The sequence below is a fragment of the Erithacus rubecula genome (genome assembly GCF_903797595.1).
Source record: "Erithacus rubecula genome assembly, chromosome: 14".
Lineage (NCBI taxonomy): Eukaryota > Metazoa > Chordata > Aves > Passeriformes > Muscicapidae > Erithacus > Erithacus rubecula.
The window spans coordinates 556,925-583,142 of record NC_136666.1 but is presented as its reverse complement, the minus strand read 5'-3'; the positions used below and the strand labels follow the sequence as shown (position 1 = coordinate 583,142).

The 26,218-nt window shown below is 41.5% G+C and overlaps 1 protein-coding gene across 1 annotated transcript; it reads left to right on the top strand.

The window, feature by feature from the left end:
• The first annotated feature begins 10,188 nt into the window (after window positions 1-10,188).
• On the top strand, window positions 10,189-23,589 carry CHRNB4 (cholinergic receptor nicotinic beta 4 subunit). The gene is made up of 6 exons (XM_079317876.1): window positions 10,189-10,445; window positions 15,141-15,286; window positions 17,034-17,078; window positions 17,201-17,310; window positions 19,743-20,715; window positions 22,763-23,589. The coding sequence occupies exons 1-6, from the start codon at window positions 10,391-10,393 to the stop codon at window positions 22,901-22,903; spliced, it is 1,470 nt and encodes a 489-aa protein (XP_079174002.1). The 5' UTR covers window positions 10,189-10,390; the 3' UTR covers window positions 22,904-23,589.
• Window positions 23,590-26,218: the final 2,629 nt, after the last annotated feature.

Genomic DNA, 26,218 nt, shown 5'->3' with positions numbered 1-26,218 from the left:
GAACTGAACCCTGAAGAAGCTTTTTCCAACACCTTGATTTCCAACCCCTTTCATGTCACATTCTAAGACTACTTTAGCTCTGTGTTTCAATGCCAGCAGCCTCAGGGACATCCTCTTCTCAAGGTGCAGGGATAAAGGAACTCAGGTCACTGGTAGGGCTGGGAGGAGTGTCTGTCCTCTGGAAAAACAGCTCCAGTGACAAAGGATTCACCTTTCTCTCAGGTGCTCACATTCAGCAGCTGTCTTCAGGTGAAAGGTAACTCCCCACTCACAACTGTTACAAAAACTAATTGCTCTTAGAACTAACTGAAATCTCGACAAAATGGTATTTAGGCAGAGAAGAGTCATGTAAATCATAAGGACACATCTGTCAGACACAAGGCAGGGGCAAGTAGAAGTACCCAGCCTAGCTCGTGCACATGCTTCCAACCAAGCCCCTTTCTGCTCCCAGTGGAAAGCAGCCATTTAAACAAAAAGAATTTTAAAAAGAGGAATGTGAGTATTTTTAAAACTCTGGGAAAGGAAATTGGTGGCAATCAGAGACTAGAAGCATTTCACCTCAGGGTGTCTCCAGTTCAGTGCCTGCAATACTTATTCACAATCAGAGCATTTTGACTGGGACAATGGCCACACAAAATGTTTATTAAAACATTTTCAGCAACAAAAAAACAAAATTAGTTCAGTGTTGATCTGACCTAATCTGTCTGGTTTTGTGCCAGCCCCACTAAATCAATTACTCCTACTGCCTCAAATGGGACTGTAGCAAGAATATCACAGATACAGTTCTAGCCTCATCAAAACAGGATGGCTTTTGTCCCTTTGCATGCTGGCATGCTTCAGACTGCCATAAATAAGGTGCAGATGGAATACAGATTGCACTGGTTAGGACTCAAAATAGGTTTTGGGCTGTGGAAGACACAGTCATTTCTGAAGCCTCTCAAAAACATGTAAGAAATTGCAAGGTTCCAGTTGAATTCTAAAAATACACCACCTTTACTGACAAGCAAATGTATCCCACGTTTATATTTAGCTCATGGCCACATTCAGAGTGACTGCTGCTGAGTTTTATGTGACAATAGGGCCACTATTGTTTTTGACCACACACTGGGATAGACATACCGCAAACCAAATTTGACAGAGATTTTATGGACTGCTAGAGAGGAATCACACAGACATACATAAGTTAATTATACAGGGTGAAAAAAAAAGAAAAACAGAACATGTAGCAAGCCAGATGCTTTGTTAATCACTTTATATGGCTACTTAGGAAACAAATAAATGACCCAGTGAGTCAGATCTATTACCTGCAGAATCAAATGTTCTACTACTCAATCAGATACCTCATCTCTTCAAACAGAAACATAGCTCCTTAAACTAGAGGCCATATACTTTCTTGTATGTCACATAATGAGCTTTCCACCCACTGAGAAAAGCCACAGGAGCAGCGAGGTGCACATGGAAGGTAAAGACAAGGTCACAGATGCTGCTGGGTAGAGCTGCCCCAGGGAGCTCAGGGTGGCTCAGGGACAGCAGGGCTGGAAATAGAGAGGAGATGTGCCCCCCTGGGCACTGCAGCTGCCTGCTTGGCAGGGCTGTGCTGAAGGCGGGGCCAGCAGCACAGCCCTGGCAGGTTAACAACCACAAATAACCCACAAATGTCCATCCATCAATCTGGGCTGTCACAGGAGTTTGCTGCTGGGGAGGAAGACTCAGCTTTTTATTCACCATCAGCACCTCACCACCACTAACACCCTGAAATAGCAATAATCTGTGTGGGTTTCCTTGCCTGTAAAAATAAACTCTCCTGAGTTCTCATAAGCATAACTGCTACAAAGGATAATAAACCGCAGGAGTGGTTACAAAACTGAGGCCCTTGTAACGATTTCCTTTCAGTCATAACAGATTAAATGCACACAACAGAATCCCAGGATGTCGCTAATGATAGTAGAATCTGTCAGCATGTGAGATGCCATGAGACTTTGTGAATTAAACCCCATTATTGCCTTAAATTATGGATACATTTCTTCCTTTCCTTGGTGATATGCAACATATTTTTTCTTCAGGGCAGTTAGATGATGTCAGCACATATTACTGCTTTCCACATAGTGCAGATGATAGAACCAGAGGCATTAAATGAACTTACACAAGCCAAATGTGAAGAGACAGAAGGAACTGCTTCCTTTGACTTGGAAGTAACAAATTCTGCTGTGGTGTGATGGGTAAGGCAAATGAAAAAACCTTTAAAAACCTTCAAAAGCTTCACATACTTAAAAATCTGCATTCAAGTTTGGATTCTTGCTCTAAATTACCAAAAAACCCATAAAATAGAAGTGTCTCTCTTTAGATACTCATGTCTCTCCATTAAATGTATATTGATGTGTAATACTGAGAGACTGGGTTATTATCTGGCAAACTAAGGAGCTCTGTTTTCATCTGGGAAAAATAATGAATACGCAATTAGAGTGTTTTTCTAAATGGCTTCCTATTCTTTTAATTTTTCTTTGATACCAAAGTTGAAGGAAGGGCAGAGGAAATGCTAGTGGTTACATGACAGGTTCACAAATTCTATTAATGGCAAAGTTTGCAGGCAGCAATAGGATCTTTTACTAAATCAAGTGAGATAAAAAACTCCCAACAGGTTGTCAGACATATGACTCTATAATATTTTTGTTACCTGAGATAGAAATACAGAATTTTCAAATCCAAGCCCTGGGAATCACTTCATTATCCTGCATAATATCCCCATATTCTGCTTCCATTACTGCCCTCCGTGCACCAGCAGCCAAGCTCTTGGTTGCCATCTGCTGTTCCTGCTCACCACTCTGGGCAGCACGGCCAGCCCAGGCAAGGAGTCCCCAGAATTGTTAGAACAGGCACAGCTGCTGCTTTCACACCCAGCCTGGGGTGCAGCTGGTCCCACGGAGAGGAATCAGTGCCCTGGCAAACCCAATGCAGAGCACGAGTGAGGACTCCAGGCTCGGTAGCAGCAGATGCAGATGATTGGCTATGGATCATTTGGTGACCAAAGGCCTCCTTGCCAGGGCTGCCTCCCTTGTGGCCAGCTCTGTGCTCACCATCAGTGTGACTGGCAGCACACTCTGCTGCCACTCCCTACTGCCACTCCCTGCTCCTGTCCCTTACCTGGCTGTGCACAGAACTAAAACTGATCCTGCTGACACTCCCACTTCAGCTCTGGCACCTTTGCCCCTTGCATCCAAGGCAGAGCTCCATCTCCCAGCTGTCTGCTCTGCTATCAGACCTCTGGCTTCCAATTCTCCCAGTGCCTGCTGCTTCCCATGCTCAGAAGGTACAAAAGCCCTACATTTAAAGAATTAATTTTGGAGCTTCTCTCTAGGCAAAAATTAAGGCTGTACCTGCTTCTCCACCTGTGAGACCTTTTCCACCTGTGTTTTCAGTTCCATCTTTCTTTGCAGAGCAGCAGGAACAATCTGACTTGTACCTAAACATTTTTGAGTGACCTTGAAAAAATATTTCTCTCATATTGAAAACTTTTTGCATAGTGAACTCCTATATTTATAGGACCAGTTGCCCTGCTAATCTGTCCTGGCCACATTTCTTTACATTTAACATGTTTAATTAATCAGTTTAGAGAGACCAAATTAACTTCATGACAGACAAGCCCAGTATCCATTTCATTTGCTTGTTAAGGAAAGCAAAAGCCTCTTTGGTAGTAGAAGTGTGAAAGCCAAAGAGCTTCCCTCTGTTTTCATGATTCTTTTTCATTCATTGCCATCCAAGCCCTACACAAACATTAGTTAATTCTTTGAAAATCCTTATCTTTGCTTTACACCTGGGGAAAATGAAGCCCTGAGCAAGGATGGTACTTATCTAAACACAGCCCTAAAGACTTGTGGTAGAGCTGAGAACAAAGCCCATGTCTTTTGGCTCTCAGTCTTGTATCCTAAAGGTCTCTTTTTTTTAGTGCACTTTTTCAATTTTCTCATTTTGAAATGAAGCAGTTCTAAATAAAAAGGTCAAGCTCAAATAGTACAGTTGCCCTTCACTCTTCTCCTCCTCCTCCATTTGTAGAGATGTGCAGATATAGGAGTTAGGATTCCCTCCACCGTGGGTGCAAGAGAAAAACCTTTGCACTGTGCCATGAATAGTTGAGAGCTTATTTCTTTTCTGGCACACAAGTGGTCTCAGTAACAGGAGATTAATCCACAAATGCCAATGTGTCATCCTAAAAGCCCAGTGTACAAAAGAGCCATTACTACCCTGGCATGGGCCCAACATGAAATCAAGGAAGGAGGCAGCAGTGGGCAGGTCTGTCTCACTGAAGAGCAGTGGTTAGAATCCAACTGAAACTCTTCACAATTTTGCAGTGAATGTGCTCTGCAACACAGCACTGCTGGCTTTTCCAGGTGACCAGGTATGAACTCATCTATTGCTATTTACATCCTGCAGCATAGAGAGGCATCTTGACAATGAAAATAATTTTACTGCCAAAAAAGTGACCCTTCTTGTAGAAGTCTGGCCACTACAAAATTTGCCAACCTCATGGATAAAACTCACCTCACTCTGCAATCCAAGCAGATCTGCAGGTCTCGCCCTGCAACATTAAATTCCACAACAGCTTGAAAATAACATATTTTATTTATTCTTAGCTTCTGCTTTTGGTAGAGAGTAGAGCTTTTCTCAATAGCTTACCAATTACTGCAGAAAACACAGCAGTAAATGGTACTGTAATTTCAATCTGCATAGGTGACTGTGCCTTTGCCTCAGCACAAGTTGCTTACTCTCTACTCTTGGGGTAATAATGTTCTATTTCACAGCAATGTCATATGCATTAGAACTTGTGCCACCCATGGTAAATAGTATTCTGCTGTAGGTTTTTGTTATAGGGCTTTCCTCATATTTCAGTAAAAAGGTGTAAATACTGAAAAAGCAGGAAATAAATCCTTAGTAACATTCTTAGGCTTTGTTTGATAATAAAGAAAGTGGTGAGGATTGATGTGATGGTTTGAAAGGACAGGTGTCTGCCAGTAAAGGCAGAAGTTTCCTTTTGAAACAGAGACTTTAATTCCACTCCCCCCAAGTATTATAATTGTTTGAATCAAGGACTCTGAGGCAGAGATAAGGGGGTAGGAATAACAGCTCTTTTACTAATATATCTAACTATACAAACAGAAAACAACAGCAGTTGTTAAAATTACCAACAAAACTGAACAGATAACTCGGTTCTAGTCCCTTCTTTAGCTGCAAACACGCTCTCTCTGTGCTCGGTCCCGGTGCTCCAGACAGGCAAAGCCCGGATCTGTCGAGGGCAGGCGGGAGCGGAGGCGGGAGCGGCAGCGGCCACGCCGGTCCCGGGCGGGAACGGGCTGGAGCGGCGGCTCCTCGCTCACCGTGTGTGTCTGGGTGATCAGCTGTGTCCGCAGAGGCAGGAGGCTGGAACGGGGCAGATGCAGGGCAGGTGATCGCAGAGGGTCTGGCTCTCCTGTGCTTGGCCGCCTGGCTGGAGATGGGGGGGGTCTTCCTCTCGGCTCCGCGCGCCGGAAACACGAGTCACCCTCCGCAAGCCGCTGCCACCTTCCCCTTTTGTCTAGAGTCATCAAAGGTGCTGGGGAAAATTCTTTAAATTGACATAGTAATAGAAAAACACTCAACCCCCAACAATTGAAAGGGGCAATTCTACTGAACCTAGAAAACACTGTGAATGCCAAAATCTTGTAAGTGAACTTTCACCAAGAGATGTAATATACTTCAAAGCTGGAAACTGCACAGCAATTACATTGATTTACCAGGTAAACAAGCACAGTTCCTTAGTTAGAATAATGCAGCAAGGTAGATTAACTTAGGAAATTGTTTCCTACTCCTGGAATCTACATTTAGAGTTTTTAATTCAGAAAGTAAGAGCACACAAAAATGTTTCTAGAACACACTGATACTGCCAAAGATGTGCACACATTTAGTCCCTTTTTAACTTCATACAAAATACAGGCATTACAAGTAAGGCTACAGCTTCATTTCTAATGTTTTCAAAGAATGCCTGACTGTTTGCCCGTCGTATATAGGGCACTCAACAGGTTTTCATGCAATAAATCTCAGAGCAAGTAGGAGGAAGCAAAAGAAAACTAATAAAATATAAGAATATCAGCTCCAAAATAGCATAATGACCTCCAGCTGATGCCTCTGCTCTGCTTTAGAGAACTCTCTAGACTCCTTACACTTGTGTACTTTGATGGTTAAAGATATTGAAGGTAATAAATGAGTGTTAGAAGCTTTAATTTTATTGACTAGGAAAACCACTACAAACACAGCACACCTCTAACTCACAAAGCACATGGTGACAACTTCCAAAATTAACAGGAAAACAAAAGCACTGCTTTCCCAGGAGTGACTTTGACTGCCATCAGTCACGTTCCAGAGCAGAGAGGTGGCTTCTCATTTATCCATAATAATTTATATTTCAAGCATGAAAGCTGGAATCCATTGCTACTGAGTCATTGTTGTTATTAACCTCATCCCTGTGCTATGAGTGGCAATTCCCTGGAGCATTTTGGGGGTTTGGAGCAGATTCTGATGGGATAACATATAGTGTCACCATTTGAAACCCCCTAAAGGAGTGTTATTTACCCGATAATTTGGTATAATCCACAACTGTTTTGCACTGGCCTTTGCAAAAGCTTGATGGCATTTTTCCTTGCCTGAAGACAGCTTATTACAAATACTTGCACAAATTGGGAAGGCAAATGCATCTACAGAAATGCATCTGTAGGAAACAGACTTTATGACATGATTATCCACATAGACACAGTTCATCACTGCAGAGTAAGCCTCTGGATGAAAACTAGTTCTCCAGTATAAAGCATCTACTAATCCAAAAAAAGCTTACTAAATTCCAAAGCTTTAGATTACATTGGACTAAATGTTCCACATACCCTTGCCCTTCCCACTGATTTCTGCTAGCAGTGAGGATGTGGCTAAGCTCATCCAGCTGACAATTACTGGAACCACAATGCCAGGGTTTTGTTCTGCCTTGCAGATTTTAAGTCGGACCACACTACAGTACTGTGAAATGAAGCAGCAGCAGTACAATTTAACCCAAAAACGTTAGCACCAGAATTTCTGAGGCATCCCATTTCTCTAACAGGACTGTAAGTGCACTTGTAAAGAAAGAAATTCCAGGAATGCAAAACGTTAGCTCCAGTATAGCTGTTCTAATGAGCTCATCTAGGTAGTGGTCAGTAGGGAAACCCAGGATTTTACCTGCAGAGCCCTCTGGGTATTCGTAGAAGTTACCTATAAAAATTCAATTTTTCAACCCAAGCAACGTAAGCCTTGCCGCTGATGACATGAGCCAGGACTTTGCCAGAGATCATTAACTACACACCTATAAGGAGCTAGGGGGAAAAAATGCCATTAGTTGACACTTTCTGTAGCAATTTTCAACCAGAAAGTGACAGCTGTTCTGTTAGTGCAACATTACGTCAGTTTTATGTTTTCTGAAACTTCAGTTTAGCATCACAACTACTGGAAAGTAACTGTGCCCTTGCACCCAGAAGCATTTATTTTTGCAGCACACTCCCTGTACCTGGACTTGTGTCATTAAGGAAGCTGGCTCTCCCCTAGGTTGCTTCCGGAATTCCTGAGTGGTTCTTTCCTAATGCAAACAGCAGCTGGAAATCACCACGATAAATCCACAGAAGGGACTGCCCGTTTCCCTGGACACTTGAACATCTTGCATTCCTCCTGCATCTGAGAGCTCTAATACCCTGCGGCATGGCAAGCATCACAGCACCAGCAACAAGGCCCAGCCAGTCCAGCGGGTGCTCCCCACCGTGCATTAACATGCAAATCCACAGTATCACGTATGCTAATGTCTGCTAAAATGGCTTTTCATTGCGGGACCTCGATTCATGAACAAATGGAATCCTGCAGCATCACTGTGGGGAAAACAATTGCAGAGCAGGAGAGATGAAGGAAGGCCTTGAGTGCTGTGTCAGAATGAATGAATGAACGCAAGTGGATGGCAAAGGAAGGGACACAAAAACCAGCTGTGGGAATTCCTCCCTTACACCTCAGCCTCCACAGGATAACCCGAGCAATCAGTGCACCCTTTGGCTCTGTGAGGGCCCACTGCTTTGGTGAAACACTCCCAGCCTGTTTTGTTCCACCCTGAACTGCTACTCAGCTCTCAAGCACCAAGCAGCCTAAGATGGTAGAAGCACAGTGACTTCAGGGACCACACATCTCTTCCTCCTACAACCCCTGCTAAAGCACAGAGGCTGGGTTGGCAGATGGAAGATTTGCCTTTGGGGAGAAATGGGTCAGATACTAGAAAGTTACAACTGAGAAACAGATGCAGTCTTTCTTCCCCATCACCCTGTGCTTTACTCAAACACACCCTATTAACTGAAGGTTCAGCTCTGTGAAAGCAACTCCCTGCACATGAGAAGAGACAATCGTGCCCAGCAGGCTCAGGAGTGTAGTCAGGTCTCAATGTAGCAGCCTCTGACAAGGCACGACAAACGTTGTGAGAAGCACGAAGTGGAAGGCTGGGGTAAGGACTTTACTGGGGACACACTGCCTAGGTTTTTTGACTGTTGCAAGAGAACAATTTTCTAAGGTCTCTTTTTACATGCTGTTGATTAAACATAAGAAAAACAGAGAAGCAGCGTTATATTTTCATGCAGTTTGTCTACTTACAGGTACTCACTGGGACTGCACTGTTTTTTTTAGATTTCCCCACCGTGACTGTTCTGTTTGTCTTACTGAAACCACTCACAACCCCCCTCGGGTCCCACACTATTTAGAATCACAGAATAATTTCAGCTGGAAGGGACCTTTAAAGGTCATCTAGTCCAACTCCACCCTGCAATAAGCAGAGACATCTCCAATTAGACCAAGCTGCTCAGAGCCTTGTCCAATCTGACTCTGTCTCCTTGGATAGGGTCTCTACCATCCACCACTTCTCTGGGCAACCAGTGCCAGTGCTCCAACACCTTCATTGTAAAAAATTAATTCCTTATACCTAGGCTGAATCTGCTTCTCTCAGTTTAGAAACATCACCTGTTGTTCTATTAAAACATATCCTCATCTTTCTTACAAGCCCCTTGAAGTACTCAAAGACCACATTAAGGTCCCCCAGAGCCTTCTCTTCTCCAGGCTAAACAGTCCCAAATTAAACCAATTCTAGCTAATGGATAGTGAGCAGGAGAGAAAAGGGAGAGATGAAAGCAGAAAAAAAGACTGAAAATAACAGGCAGGAACTTGCACAGGTGACCCCTGATGCCAGGCTCAACTTACTAAGATCTGCAGCAAATCCAGCACACTAATGTTGGTATGCTTAACAACAAGGCAACAGTGTACTGAGAATTTTTTTTTTGAGTACACAGAGTCATCAACCATCAATTCCACTACATAGTCCACAGGACTTTTTATCATCTGAGACATTTTCATAGCATAAATACAATAAATGCACCTGTAAACAAAATTGATTACATGTACGTATAGAAAAGTTCAGAAGTTACAGGGCATCAAAGCTGGTTTGTTTTTTTTTTTTTTTTTTGTGTATGGTCTTCAACCTGTCCTACAGAGCTTGCAAAGGGCACATAAGATCTTCTTGTCCCCTCCTTCTACACAAATCTTCCCACAGCAAGTCCCAAAACACAAGAGACTCTGCAATCTGCTAAATCCTTCAGTTCTAAAAGATGAACTCCACAGAATTTCTCTAATGCTCCTCTGGAGTGTCTTTATCCTTGCTACTACTTCACCACAAATTGCTTTAGCTTTCTTTAAAAAATCCTATCAGATGCTAATGACAACAATTTTTCTGTTCCTCTCTTGGTGCTCCCAAGAAGTTTTTTGAGTTCCAGTTTGCAGAGCTCACATACATGGGCCTTGGAGTGGAAAAGGGCTGGCAGGAGGTAATAAACTTTCTCTAGACACAGAAAATAACCCTCTGTTGGGGCTATAATTTATTGACACTGAGAGGTTTTATGGCACAAAGTTACAACCAGCACTCCCCATACAGCTATTCTCACACACTGCACTCATTAATCAGAAAGCATTTTAAATGTTATCTAGTAGCAAGAATTAAGCAGTTGTGTTTTGCACATCATGTCCCTTAGCTTGCTCTTTCATTACCTCTTTTTCAACGTTATCATATTATGTTCACTCTTCTTATTTGCTTTTCCTCTTCACAAAGCTCTTTAAACAGCTGCAAAGGGGGAGGGACCACTACGCTCATGAAAATTCCCCTTTGCAGAACGCTTGTCAGGTCCTACTGTCTGTCTCTTTCCAGGCATTTCATACCTCCAAGATCCAGGTTTGCTTTTCCATCTCTTCCCTGAGCATCCCTGCCAGCAGAGCCCACTGCTAGCTGTCTAAGCTGAAGGACAGTAAGCCACATCTTCCTACTGCCATGAGGAAAATGTACACCCTCGTTCTCTTTGTGGTGGGCTCCTTTTGTCTGAACGGTAAGTGACCTTTTCTTTCTCACTCAGCTCCAAAACAGGGAGAGCTTCTGGGGGTACGAGGTGGGACAGTGAAATGAGCTCGCAGACAATTCACAGCCATCACCTTGGGAGGCTGCTGACTTTAGGAGGATGTACAAAATTGATTATTTTAGTATTGTTTTGGGCTTGTTTGGTATCAGCACATGCACTACAATGGATACAGACAGACAGTTAAGTTGGATATAAAATTATATAACTGTAGGAGATGACAATGATAATAACTAAATAATATCCCTTTAGATGCTCCCAGGATCATCTGTGCTAGGAAAAGCAGATATTGTGCTGAAGGTGAAAAAAAACCGAACCATTACATGATCCATAAATATGACAGATGTCATCCCTCTACCATTATTTTCTCAAGTTCCTGTATTTTGCGAAGTTCATGCTTCCTAATTTTTAAAATTAGAATGGAAGCAGTTTAAATTAAGTTGTCATATGTAAATATATGCTACAAAAAGCATGTATTTATGCTTTTTATGCAAGAACATTTCCCTCAGTCTGTCAGGATTTCTTATGTATGTTTTAGCCAACACAAACAGCCTGACAGCAGCATGAAATAAAGCATTTAGCATGGGAGCTTCTTCCCATGGAGAGGCTCCACTGAAGTGCTCCGAGAGAAAGTAGCTGAAACTGAACCAAGATCAGATCACACACTTCCCATTATTACCTATTCATTCCGCACTTGTTTTGTTTTTTCTGTCTCTGAAAGGCAACTTTAGAAAACATCTGCTTTGTAACAAAAGGAGAGTGAGGGCCCACTGAAGATTTTTAAATTATACACTTCTAAACCCCTGAGTATCTCCTTTTTTATTTGTATTAATTGCAGTGTGAAAATTAGAAGTCTTTAAAATACAATAAACTCACTGTTACTTCCATTTGAACAATAAGCATTCCAAATAAGCTTGTGTTCTTCTAAGAGGTTATGAAAACCTTTTTGCTTGAGAGTGTGTTGAGAAGTAACAACACCATGAAGTAATTTCAGAGAAGATAATGGGACTGTTTGTTGCTGCTTTTTACTTGCTCTTTACTAATTACAGATGGGAACTTATTTGTGAGAGAGTAAAGGACTAAAATAGTAACACATGCTACAACAGTACTTGTAAACAAAATATTATTTCAGTAATATAGTGAAATATACTAATATTTCACATTTATTACTATAACTGAATTCGGAGAAACACTAGAAATATGTTTTATGTTACATTTTAAAACGCAGATGGTGATAGCACTGAACTTGCTTGTATCTCACAGCATTGCTCCTTATTATTTTTGGTAGAAATCACTCCAACAAATTTGTCATTACACTGAAATCAAAAAGCATAACCCAGGATGCCTAGTTACTTCATTTTATGTATTTAAATTGGGCCATGCTAAAAGGAAAGTCTTCACAGCAGAGTGAATTAAACCTGTGGTTTAGTTTCTTCTGCTGTGAAATCGGAAGCGTCTTGGTGCAATTTTTTTTTTTAATGCTCATAGTCCCACAAAGAAAACAAACTTACTGAGGAATGTGCACTGCAAGTTATGTGGCAATTGCTCTCCTTGTCACAGAGCAGATGTGCAGCATGGTAGGTGAAGCTGAAATGATTTCCCCAGCTCGGGATCCACCCCAGTGAGTTTTATTTATTACTGCTTTCAGTACACAAAGATACTCCACTCCCAAATTAGGACTGCCTGATCATTGTTGTTAAATTCATTTGTTAAAAGCATCAGTCTACCCTCTGCAACATCTCTGGTGATTACTGCTATTTGGAAACAAAAGAGTTTGTGGGGGAAGCTGCATTTCCATTTCTTCCAGCCCTGAGAGGAAAAAGAGAAATTTCAAAGGCCTGGCTACGGACACACAATGCACATAAAAATGAAACTGGATGCCTGGTAACTTTGTTCTCGTTAAGTGCCATCTGGTTTATATGTGGATTGTTAATGGAAAGTAGACTATAAAAATTAGACAAGAAACACTATTTTTTCCCCAGTATGTACAGAGATTGGTTTTAACAAGTTTTAAGGCAGTGCAGGGCTGACATCTAGTGGTGTGTGATACAGGCTTCTGAGTGAGGTGAGCCCCTTTATTTCTGATTACTAAATTCCAAAGGCTGGAATGGAATGGCAATTCTGTAAAGGATTATCCCTAGTGAAGAAATTCCTTCACTAAGAACAGGTAATAATTTCTCAAAGGTATTCATTGTTGAATAATTAAATATAATTTTTATAGTTATATAATTAAATTATATAATTAAAGTCATGGCTTGTCATTAATCCCCATAAAGTTTCCTGACAGTCAGTACTAGGAAATCTGACCTGTTCTCATCAGACATGCAGACCCCACACCATGTTTGGATTTGCAGACCAGACAACTGCAATTGCTAAACACATGTTTCAGAGTCAAAACTAATTACAAATCCAGAATTAGCTTTCTGCAAATATTCTACAGTTCCTACTTCTTACTCCCTGTTTAGCAAATACTCCCTGTGCTGGAATATTCACAGATAAAGGCAGCAATGCAGTGAAAACATAGTTACCAATTCAAACAAGAACTCACATCTTTGCTTACAGTTTCATTCATTGAATGAAAGAAACCAACTGACAATTTATTTATATTTGAATTATAGCCATGTGCTTACATCATTCACATATGCAACAGTGGGAATGTCTACTAAAAAAAATCTACTACAAACAAACCCAACTTAAAACTCCACCAAGCCACACAGCAAAATAACTTTAATAAGGATTCTCTTGAACTACCACAGGAATTCTAACCTATCCTCATAACTACAAGAAGATAAATTCCTAGAACATTGCTCTCTTCACAGTATCAAATTTAGCTTTTCCTTGATTGCTATACACAAAAAAAACCCCCTACCCCAGAATCTGAAGCTTAGCAAGACTCAGCATAACTCTAGCTTGATAAACTTTTGATTAGGCACCTTGCATTGAAAACAAATGTCATGTTAAAATATCACATGGTATAGGGCTTTTATAATGACTTGCTGGGAGGTACAGAGCAAGTGTGAATCAAAAAGCAAACTGACCCAACAAACACATACATTCATCCAAACTTGTTTTCCCAAATGCCTTGGAAAGTATTTGAAAAGCCTGTGCTGAAGAACAATGTTATCATTAAGTATAAGTGATAAACTGGGGCTATGAGGCCACAGCCCATGCTGGCCTTTCAAGAAGTAAATCAAGCCTGGTGTTTGTCTCAACCTTTCCACGGAATTTGAGTAAAAGTTGTTCTTAGATCTGAAATCTCTGTGTGATGACCTTTACTTTTACCTCACTCCACTTTCTCACTGGATCAGAAACAAGAAGGTCTTAGGATGTTTTTTTAACCTGAGCTGGACTCAGAAGAATGTCAAGTTTCAAGAGAGACTTCTTCAGCCCAATAACTTGCAGCCCAGTTCACAAGAAAATGTGGCACCTTCCAGACATACACACAAAATTGGCTGCTAATTTGATCCTGGCATTTTGGTGTCTGCCTTTCCCCAAGCTTCATGGATATGCTACAACATAAAAAAAACCCAAAAAACCCAGAACAAATGAATACAACACAGATTTAAAATACTTGCATGGCCAGTGTAATTAACTGTGTGGAATTGTTCTGGGAAATAATGAAGCAAGTGTGCTGTAAGGACACTACCCCATTTCTGCAATATCTAAAGCTGAATTAGGTGACCTTTTCTATGGAAGAGACATTCTATCAATTGCATTGGAACCTGCTTTCACTAACACTGTAATTTCATCAGCATCTCAACACAGAGCTGCCCAACACACAGCACAATGTCTCAGGTTCAGTTCTGCTGGCAGGATGTTACCAGGACCTTGCTCATCAGCATTGTCAGGTGGTCAACACTGGTTTGAAAAGTCCACAGGGATGACTTTAAAAAGCAAACAAAGAACATGAGAAGAGAAGAAACAACTCTGGGCTTGTGCCAGAAGCTGCTTTACTCCAACAGGAATGTTCAGGCTTGTTTGATACTAGTCTATACATACTATATTTTGTAGTCACTGGACTCCAGCTTTGGCAATCAAAGATTTACAGTGTTTTTACTAGTCCACCAGTCAGGTTTTACTTCCACATAAAATAAATCTAACATACTGCCTTGTGTTTTCAAATTTTGAAACAGAAACATCACTAGTTACTAGAGAGCCCCCAGTCATTAAAAAATCCTTTATGACTCCTACAGCTTATGCCCTGGTTTTCTCTACATAAATCAGAGTTTTTAAATTTGTATATGTACCTGCAACTCTGTCTTCTACAGCACTAAAGAGAGAAATCACAGCTGGACCCCTCCCTTTGGATCATAGAATTATTCTTCCCCTGTTATTAAGAGGGTGGTTTGCTCCCAGTTTCTATTTCTGAGTGTAATCCCAAAACTATCTACAAATTTGAGCTTCACATTTTATTGCAAAAAAAAAAAAAACCCAAAAAGGGTTCTGATTTATCTACTTTGATCTGTGCTCTGTGAAAGGCAGTCAACTTCAGCAGAACAGGTATCAGTGCAAGCACCATATCCTCCTGTTCACACAAACCTACAGCCTTTAGAAAATCAAAAGCTGTCATTTTTTCCCAAAGATGATGTGATGCACAGATACTCTGTGACTTCTACCTCAGTCTCTCTTTAGTCTCTCTTCCATAATGCTGTTTTGTGATGCTTCCAGGAAGCTTGGCAGCAGATGCTGAAGAAAAGCTAATGAACCACCTACTGAGTCCTGACAGATACAATAAGTTAATTCGACCAGCAGTCAACTCCTCCCAGCTGGTGTCCATAGAGCTGCAGGTGTCCCTGGCACAGCTCATCAGTGTGGTAAGTTCAAATTAGACTCTGCCTTTACATTCACTATTACCTGCACAGCACTCCAAGTCACAGTTGTACTGGTATTGCTGCATCTCTGCTCTTTTCCCATTTGTGTAACACTGTTAATAGGCAGAGCCCTTACAAGCAATTTACTGGTTTTATACCTCACCATGGAGACACAGTGGGGAAATCAGTCTATGCCTAAGCATCAAAGGACTGGGGCCAGATCTCCAACCAACAGAATTCCATCTAGCTAAAATCCAAAATCATTCCACTGATTTCAGTACAGCTACAGTAACTCAGGTCAGAGCCTATCCTGGACTGTGCACACCATCCACTATCAGTGCAATGCTAATCCATCTTCTGAAGTGGTCCAGTGGCCTTAAAACAAGCTACAAAGCTACTTCCAAATCACATGACATATCAGGCATATCAATAAATAATACTGGAATGTTGTAAAGAAAAACACACATTAGTTGTGGCTGGAATAGCTTAATATGGTTAAAACAATCCTCATGAAGGCAACTCCTCATATTCAATAAAAACTACTTCAGTGGGTCTAAAAGACTAGGTTAGTGTGTGTTTCCAAGTTATTCCAAGGTATAAACACATCATTACTAAGAGAAGTTAACATTAACTGCAGTAGGAATGACAGCCAGCATGTAAGTTGGAATAATTTCCTGAACTGGGGCTTTCAACTGTGCTGCTCTCTCCCTGGATAAAAAAGAATACAGATGACTGCCTCCCTGTCAGAACTGATGTAAGGGCTAGTGACTGGACTGCTGGAAACTTTTAGAGACATTGAGAATTTATGTTCTGAAATTCCAGAGGAAATGAGAGACTCTGTTGGTATGAAAGGCAAACTGTACAAAGAGCTGAGGTTCCATACACACATGTAGACTGGATATAGCATATATATAGAGACACACAGATACATACATGTATACACACAGAATTCAATTCCATGTGTACCAGATGAGTCTGGTTAAGTGCTCTCTCTCTCCTGGGGAACTCCAAGGCACAGACATGCCTCTGTATCTCCTACACTACCACCACGAGCACAGTGTCCCCCCAGATTGCAGATTCTGGGGACAAAAAGGGAGGTGTCTTGCTCCAGAGGCCCCAGTGATTAACAACAGTGATCAAGCAAGGTGGATGAATGAGCCAGGATCAGGATCAGCACAGCTCAGTCCCTATCCCTCTACAGCTTCACTCTTCCAGCAGAACAAAATTAGGCATCTTGTAGGCTCCAACTATCTCAAGCATCTTCAGGATCATTTTCCTGCAGAAATCCTCCTGACTGATCTTCTACAGGGAGGTTTCTCTTCTGGACTGCTGTCCAGAGACAGTAGTTAATGAAGCAGAGCCTGCCAGCTGAGAGATTACATGGCAAACCTTACACAACCTCATGTAGGCCTCCTTGATAGTCAAATGTCCCTCCTGTTTCAAATCAAAGGTGGAGAAGTGGAGTGGGGTGGGGGAGAAAACCAGCTTAGCAAGGTGGTCATTGTTTCCAAACAATTACACTCACTCCTACCACAACTGTTTTTATTAAAAGGCATTTGGAATTCTGCATTTATGGGGTTACTATTTATCATCACTGTGTGTACAAGACTGGCCATCTTACCTCAGAGAAATGTCTGTCTTGAAATTACACTAGACAAAATCATGCTCAAAACCCCACTGAATAAATCTTATTACTGCAATAAGGTGAAACATTTTAGAGGCCAGTTCTTGTCTCTGTTTTTCCCTGCAGAATGAACGGGAGCAGATCATGACCACGAATGTCTGGCTGAACCAGGTAACAAACCCACAGAAAAAAGGCTCTTGCAAAGCACAGATGTGACTGTTTTGACTCCATCACACTGTTTTGTCAGTGCTGCTCTGGAACACTCCCATCACTGCTGTAAATTCTTCTCTTAGGAGTGGATTGATTACCGGCTGTCTTGGAAGCCCTCTGACTATGAAGGAATAAATAAGCTGAGAATACCTGCAAAACACATCTGGTTGCCAGACATTGTGCTTTACAATAAGTAAGTAAAACTGGTATAGTTTAAGCAGACAATAAACAAAATTTTAACCAAGGAACAAACATCAGAAACAGTGAAGTAGGTCTGGAAAAAATTTAAAACTGAATTTTGTCACTTTTAGATTGCAGCAAGTGTATCTGACTGGGCTACTGGGCTCAAAGGTAATTTTAGTAACATCAGCACTCCAGTTGAAGAAATTCCAGCAGAGCTGGAAGATGTCTGCAGTATGAGCAGTTACAGCAGAGGATCCATGATGGGGTTCACAACTGAGACAGATTTATATGAAAATAGGCTTTATGGAAAGAATAAATTGTATGTCTAAGTGCAGTTACAAGAAGACATCTGAAATCCTATCAGACATCTTAAGGTCTGAGATACAGTTTTGTCTCCTTCTTCCCCCCCCCTCCCCCTTTCTTCTACCACAGTCCCTAGGACATAAATCTGTTATAAAGTTCACACATACCATAATTGCAGAAGCTTATATTCATGTAGAAAACCAAATTATATTCCATTTTCATAAAGCATTGAAAAAAATCCATTCTGTGAATACATAATAAATCTGTCAACATTTGACCCTGTTACTTTATAGTGCTGAGAAAGATATCATACTTCAGTTCCTCTTTCAAACAAACAGCTAACTGACAGTTTTGTTTTGCTTTGGTTTAAGTCTTTAGCAAAACCTTGAAGTGGATTATAAACTTTTTTTAAAAAATCAACATTTATACTTTTATGATACTTTGAAAACCAATGAATTCATGAACAAATGATGATTTATGAACATATGCAGATCGGAAACCCAGGAAGTTTATATATAACTGAGTTAAGTCCTTGGAATCCTACTACTGGAAATCAGATTTGATGAACACTTAAAACTAATATATTAGTCACAAAATAACTCAGCCAGTGGATTAGGATGTACTCTAACTGCTCAAAGCTTGTTCTGGTAAGTTGGGCCTCTTCCCTCTGTTTCTTTTTGCTACTGGCCAAGTGATACCATTTAATAGTTTGTAAAAATAGAAAGGAATACTTTCAAAAGGTTTCTTAAATGCAGAGGAACAAGCCTCACCATACTGGATTTATACATTAGCAAAGCTTCAATTAAATTTTAGCTAAAGAACAGCTCCGTGTAACTTTCTGCTGCTGGAGCAGTGTCATAGGCATCAGTCAGTTCAAGGTGCTCAGGAAAACACAAAACCTGTCCCTATGCCCACAGCTCTGTCTGTGATTGTGCAGAGAGCTCTGAGACTGCAGCCCAGCCTCTGCCCACAGCTGAGACAGGGCACTTGGCAGCAGGACTCACACATCCCCAGCCAGGAGTGTGCCCAGCGAGTGGCACGGCAGGATGGCAAAGCTAACTCAGGGAGTACAGATATGTCACAACTCAGATCCAATTCATTTCTCAAAAAACACCTGTTTTATTGGCAATGAGCTAATCACCCCTATTAGTGGCTGTAGCCACTCACTCCTGGATCTGGTTGTTTCACTGCCTGCATGAATTAGCTGCAAAGTTCTCAGCTCAGTGCCAGGTACTCATTGCCTCACTCAGGTGAGCCCTTCCCAGAGCCAAACCTAAGTGATCCAGACACATGTGTCAAGCCTTAGATATTTGTAGCATTTCCTGCTTAGGAAAAAAAAAAAATCACCCTTAGCACTGAAATAACTCTATTTTCCATGATGCTCTGTCAACAAACACAAATACTACCTCAGGATACTTAATGGCTTAAATAGCCCTACCTTGTTTGCCCAGAGTGCTGGGCAGGAGAAGATGCTGCTGACTAATACTGATCTTCTCCCTGAATTAAAGGGCCCATCCCAACACAGAAGACTCCCTTGGTGGAAGTTCAGCAGTTGGAAGAGATACAAAGCCAAGATTAATTGTGGGCACTAAGAATGCCGTGGCTTGTCTGTTCTGGTTTTATAATAAGTAAACATTAACTGGAGTGACGCAATAAATTAAAATATAATTACATTTCCTCTGCCTACACTCTCCCTGCATTGCTAACTGATGCTGCTCATCCCTCTCTCCTTGTCTAAGTAATTTAGGAGTGTTGCTCTGTGTTCGTAGCAGTGGCTATGTTCCAGATCAAAGGTACCTCTGTTTTCATATGGCATGATCTCATTTTTGCTCAGCCTTCATAGATGTAGGAAGCTTTAATTACTTGAGCAAACATTTACAAAATACATTGATTTCTTCAGATGAAACAGGTGTGCACTTGATATTTAATAATAATTTTATAACTTTTTTTCTCTAAGTATTGGACTAAAACTCAACTCTCTGACTGGGAGAAATGCATACAGCATAGATTTCAGAATGAAAGTGTTATTAAAATTTGATTCTTGAAACAACTGGGGCATACAAGACCAAAAGTTTTCTGGTTTAAACTATGTTTTCCTCCTAGTATTTCATCACTTTCTCCCTTCTCCCCTGTGGTTAGTGCGGATGGCACGTACGAAGTCTCGCTGTACACGAATGCCATTGTAAAGAACAATGGGAGCATTCTCTGGTTGCCCCCTGCCATTTACAAGAGTGCCTGCAAGATTGAGGTGAAGCATTTCCCTTTTGACCAACAGAACTGCACGCTGAAGTTCCGCTCCTGGACCTACGACCACACAGAAATTGATATGGTGCTTAAGACTTCCATGGCAAGCATGGACGACTTCACGCCGAGCGGAGAGTGGGACATCGTAGCTCTCCCAGGAAGGAGGACTGTGAATCCTCTGGACCCCACTTATGTTGATGTGACATATGACTTCATTATTAAAAGGAAACCACTTTTTTATACCATCAATCTTATAATTCCTTGTGTGCTAATTACATCCCTAGCCATCCTAGTATTCTACTTGCCTTCAGACTGTGGTGAAAAAATGACCTTGTGCATATCTGTGCTGCTTGCCTTGACTGTGTTCTTGCTGCTGATCTCCAAAATTGTCCCTCCAACATCTCTAGATGTTCCACTGATCGGGAAGTATCTCATGTTTACAATGGTGCTGGTGACCTTCTCAATAGTTACCAGTGTGTGTGTGCTCAATGTGCACCACAGATCTCCAAGTACTCACACCATGCCCCCCTGGGTAAAGCTGGTTTTCCTTGAAAGGCTCCCAGCCTATCTGTTCATGAAGCGCCCAGAAAATCATTCTCCACGGCAAAAGCCATGCAACTCCAAAAAGACAAAGGCAGAGAATCCTTGTATGGAGCCATCAGACTTCTACAAGAACTCTACCTATTTTTTGAATACAGCTTCTGCCAAAAGATATGAGATGAAAGCCTCTGAGACACTTGACAATGTCAGCAATCACCGAGATTTTAGGTTAAGAACAGGCGCGAAATTTTCTCCTGAAGTGCAAGAAGCGATCGATGGAGTCAGTTTTATAGCAGAGCACATGAAAAGCGATGACAACGACCAGAGTGTAAGTAAAAATGAGAAATCCCTGTCCTTCCAAACTCCATCTCCTGTCCTCCTCTGTAACATGCTGCTCCTCAGAAAGCATATTTGAACTCTCTAGCTATTGTCAAGATTTTAGAGAGATTCTAGATATAGATATAAGAGGAAACAATTGATGCCATTAATGAACAGCAATTTGGTGACTGCAAATACTCTCCTGATATATAACATGGCTATTTCTACAAAAAGAGCTTGCTGATTGCCCAGTAAGTCATGAAACACTGAAAAAAAGCTTTGTTGTCACATTCAAGTGGTGATTGGTAGGGGAAGAAAACAATATTCAGTTTAAGGTTAGAAAGAGAATATTTTTTACCACTGGGAGTTAGTAAGGCTACGATTTAACCCATGGCCAGGCCAAGTTAGCCAGAAACAACTAATACCTGCAGCTCATGTATTTATTCACCTAAATGAGCACAGCAGGAGGAATTAGCAAAATTGGCAGAATGCCTTTGCAAACACCCTCTCTGGGCTAAGACAGCAAACACTATGGGTAGGATTAAAAACCTCAGCAGGGCTGACACTTCTTGCATTTGAGTTGTTTATATACATATATATATACCAGACTCACTACTGGTTAGGAGAAATACTTCATTTAAGCAGTGCTGCTGCTGCTGCTCTATTCCCCTGCCCTACTCATAGGCTACTAGTTAGCACAATAGGGCTGATAGAAACATGCTGTGAATAAGGCTTGCAAAACTCAGGTGGGTCATCACAGGGTTTTTTAGACAACCACCTACAGTTGGAAAAAATCATCCTCATACCCACCATTGTCCTCTCTCTAGTCCAGACCCCAGTGAGACTCCAGGTTCTCTATTCATGTTGTGCTTCCTCTCCCTCAGCCAAGCAGATTAAATTAAGTCTGGTTTCTAATCTTGCACCAGTCCCTAGAGGAGCGTGCTGCTGAGTAGTTCATGTTTTCTATTACGTGAAATTACTGTCAATATAAATAAAGAAGTTCAGCTATTAACATTAGACATGAGCTTGTAAACATTGACTGAACAGAAGCAGACTTCATAGGGCAGGAAAAGGTTTTCTAATAGCTCAGAAATTCTTGCAAGGATGTGTTGCACATTAAAGGATCTACAAAGCTTCCACTCAATAGTAAGAAAAATTTTCAGGAGTATTTTATATATTGAAAATCCACTTACTGTTTTCACATAGGGTCCTCTGATATTACATATAATTTTTCTAGATTCATAACTTTATTCTCTGCTTCCTTCCCCCATCACAATGGTCTGGCAACAACTGTTCATGTACATTTAAGAGGTCTGACTGCAGAAGCATTCAATTCCTGTTAGCAGCAGTGGGAATTAAAAGTGTGCAAAGGAGGAAAAGAATGTAATATTCTAATATCAGACATGATTCAAGTGACAAGGATGATAAAGTCACCGATGTGAGGACATCCCATGGATAACTAGAAACAATGAGAGAGAAAAAATTATTCCTGAAATGCAAATGAAGATTGATACATTTCCCCTCTACAATAATAGCCCCATTAGTCACTTCAATCTGAGACAGAATCTAAGGCCATGACTTGCACAGACAACACATGCAAGGCAAAAAGGGATTTTAATAAAAGCAACAATATTAATATGCACTAAACCCCATGAATAAGATGACTGCTGATAAGAACTCTGAAGCTAACCTTGTTTAACAGCAGTAAACACCATCTATTTTTGCCCATTGAGATTAATAACATTTACAAACTAAATTGAAGGAAGAAAAGCCCTAATTAGATTATAGTGTGGGTCCTTCAGGGCTGGCACCACACCAGGCAGCCACACTCAGTATCTGATGTATTCAAGAAAGCTAAGAAATATTTCCTGTATTTTTCTCCACTGCTCAGACGGGTTGTAGGAGAAAAATCTCTTACCAATTGTAAAGCCAGTTCATTCTCTGAACCTTGAGATCTGTTTCCTTCTATTTTGATAAACTAAACCTCAGCATTAGCAAGAGGAAGACCAAAAGAATATGACAAATTGCTAATATCTTTTATTGGCTTTTTCTTCCAGGTCATTGAAGATTGGAAGTATGTTGCCATGGTAGTGGACAGGCTGTTTCTCTGGATATTTGTCCTTGTTTGTGTCCTGGGGACTGTTGGATTATTTCTGCAACCACTTTTTCAAAACCACACTGCTGCTATAAACCCTTAGGTATTACTGGAAATTGTCAATACTTACACAGATATTTGGTCTCATTCTGCTCTCAGTTCCCCTTTGTTAACTCTACAGAGATCCCAAGTGAGTTGCACATACATCCCTTGGAGTAGGGAAAAGGAAAGCAGAACTTGACTTACTAGGATAGGAAAAAAAGCAAAACAAAACTTTTTTTTTTTTCTGCCAGTGAGTCCAGTACTTCTGGTAATATCTTGCCCTTTTAAAATTATTTGAAGTCTGAACATTACAGTGAAAGATTTTTACTTGATGAAAGTTGTCATCCTGGCATCATCATCATCATCATATTATTATTATTACTATTATTATTACTATTATTATTATTATTATTAATTTAAAATATATTGCCTTAGGAAAGATATTTTCTTTCCTTAGAATACTACAATTTCCCTGTTGCAAAGAAGGTACTGCTGTGAAATTTACTTTCTTCAAATGCATCAAAACTATTTGTGTCTGAATTATAAAGAGCTTTGCAAGTGGGTTTGATGCTTAAATCTGAAGTGAGTAACAAAAACACTTCTGAGGTAACCACTGAAAGGTTTCTCACCTTACCATCTATGGTAGCCAATGCATCGACAAAGGCCAAATTAATGTATGGTAAACAAACATGTAGATAATACTCTGTTTCATGATGAAATGGAAATAAAACATAAAGTTTTCCTTTATACAGATTTAGTCCTCAATTTCCTGCAAGTTTAACAGCTCATATATCTGGGGCACAAACACACTTTAATGAGTCTGAGGCTACGAGCACATGAGAGCAATGGGAGAACACAGGTGAAAGGCAGCAAAATGAGAGGACACCTGAGCACACACAGACCTGGGTGTTTTTCTAGGAATATTTTAATGTGGATTTAAGTATAACCCTCAACAAATCAGCTAGGGAAACATGCAGAGTCTTAAAGCCTTTGGCAAAGGACAGATCGAGGCCCCAGACCCCCCCACAGGACAATCCCACCACAGTTTGTTCCAGGTAACCTGCAAAAAGAGAAGTGGCCTCCTGGCACTTTTCAAGTTAAACCAACCTCAGTTTTTGCTTGGGGGGGGCTGTGAAGACACACAACAATTGTACCACTGCTGGTAAGTATAATTAATGCCTGGTGAACAAATTTGAAATCCACTATTACTTGTGAAAGGGATTTGAGGCTCACCTGTCCCAGAGGGATTAGCTGACACCTGAGCAACAACCCACAGCTGAAGACAGTTCCAGCACTACTTGCCTTCATCAAGACCAAGCTACATTTCTGCTTTGATTGCCATTCCCAGTTAACCCTGGATAAGTACACAGATTTAGCTGTGCCAGAACAGCTGCATCCACAGCTTTGCAACAGTTCAGAGCAGGACTGCACTTGCTCCCTCCCAGCCTGTGGCTGAACTCCCCTGCACCAGTGGCACCCCTGAGGCCTGGGAGGGCTCCCCAGGGAGCCGGAGCTCTGAGCAGGGCCAGGTGCCAAGCAGTCTGAGGAGGTGAGGGAAAGTATCACAAGTGGGCTGGGTGAGGCTGTCTTCAGCCCCACTTTAGAAAAAAGGACTCACACTGCCACCCTTCCTTCATTCCCCTTCCTCTGAGCACTGTAATGTTCCTCTCAGACAGGGCAGGGAGGTGAGGGATAACTGTAGCACTGCCTGCCCTACTGATGCAGGTACACCCCGAGATCACCACATGCTCCTCTCACAGAGGGGGCAGTCTCTGGCCATCTCTCCAGACATTAACTATTCCCATGGTGTGTAAAGTTTAAATGGGTCAAACAGGCTTTCCCTACCTTAAATATTCCTTTACCTATTCAGACCTATTGAGCAGAGCTACTCCTGTGCAGGCAGCTGTAACAACAGCTGTGAGGTGAGATGGGCCCTCAAGCAGAGTTCTGCCTTCCCTAAATAAGGAGATGCTGCTGTATGTTAGGTATATCCCCGCCACAGGTGCATACACTGCCCTGCTGCTCAGCAGCTTTTTCTGCTTGCAGGGAAGGCACACAGAAGCCAGAGAAGCTGCAAGCACTGTGCAGGCAGTGTAAAGGTGAAGGCCCTTTAAATACCAAAATAACCCTGAACAGGGAATCTGACAGATGCAGTGCATACCTAAATGCTGTGAGAGCTGCTGCACACCCTTCAGGGCAGGAGGGACAGGGACTCACCCAGCCAAGCAGCAGTGGATGCAGCAGGGCAGCTGCAGCCCCCCTGACTGAGCACACACCCCCTTTCTATTGTCTTCACCCAGCAGCAACAGCACTTTGGGCTCTGTCCCATTCTGACCCTCACTCCTCTCCCACCCTTCTCCCTGTATCCTCCCCACCACTGCCTGAATGTAGCTGAAATGAGCCCCCAGGTGCTCTCATCTCAGAATTAGCCTTATCTTTATGAGCAGTAGAGACTGATAATGCTTTGCTCTGTAACTTCAGCCTTCAGATGAATTATCCTCAGCATGGACAAAACTTTTAGAAAGGATTTGGCAGCTCAGTTAGCATCTATCACAGAGCCTAGGCAGATGAAGGCCTTGGACTTGACAAACCCAGAAAAAGCTTTCAAGAGGCACGTTGCTGGCCCCAGGGAGATCCCTGCACAACCAGAGCTCCTCATCCAGGAAATGCTGGGTTCTGGTGCTTTCCATACACTATGACCCCCTTACTCCTTTTGTAATCATGAGTGAAACAATATACTCCTTCCTAGTTATGTTCTTGGAAACCATCCCTGTATCTTCAGCATTTCCAGATATCATTTAATCCATAGCAAACTTCAGAATGAAAAATTTCACCTAAAGTCCTAAAATTCCAAAAAAAATTGACATCCTAAAACTGCATTTTTCAATTGTCAAATGCTATTTTTGCCTAACCCTCAGCAACTCCACCTACATAATAGATAGAACTGCTCCCAGTTTAACTTGTCAAAGAATTACAGGCTTTCCGGCTTTGATTTTTTTTTGAAAAAATTTTAAAACTAGAGAAAAATAAACATTAAAAATGTCTTCTTGCATCCCAGCTCGTTGAACAAGATAAACTTCAACATTTCTGTTTTTCAGGAGTTTTACCATAATGCTTTCCATTAAAAAAAGGTGAACATTCAGAATGTATTTTACACTAAAATTGTTTTTGAAGGGTAGTGTGCAACCAGCCTTGGCTTCCCTACCAGTGAGGAAAAACCTCTGTTTGGTGTCTCTCCATTCCCCATCATTACAAAATGTTTTAATCTTGAACCAATTTTGCCTTCCATGGGAGCACATAGGGATTCCAACACCATCACTCACATGCACCACCTGCACTCAGGTGAGTTACTGGGGATCCTTTCTGAACCCCTGCA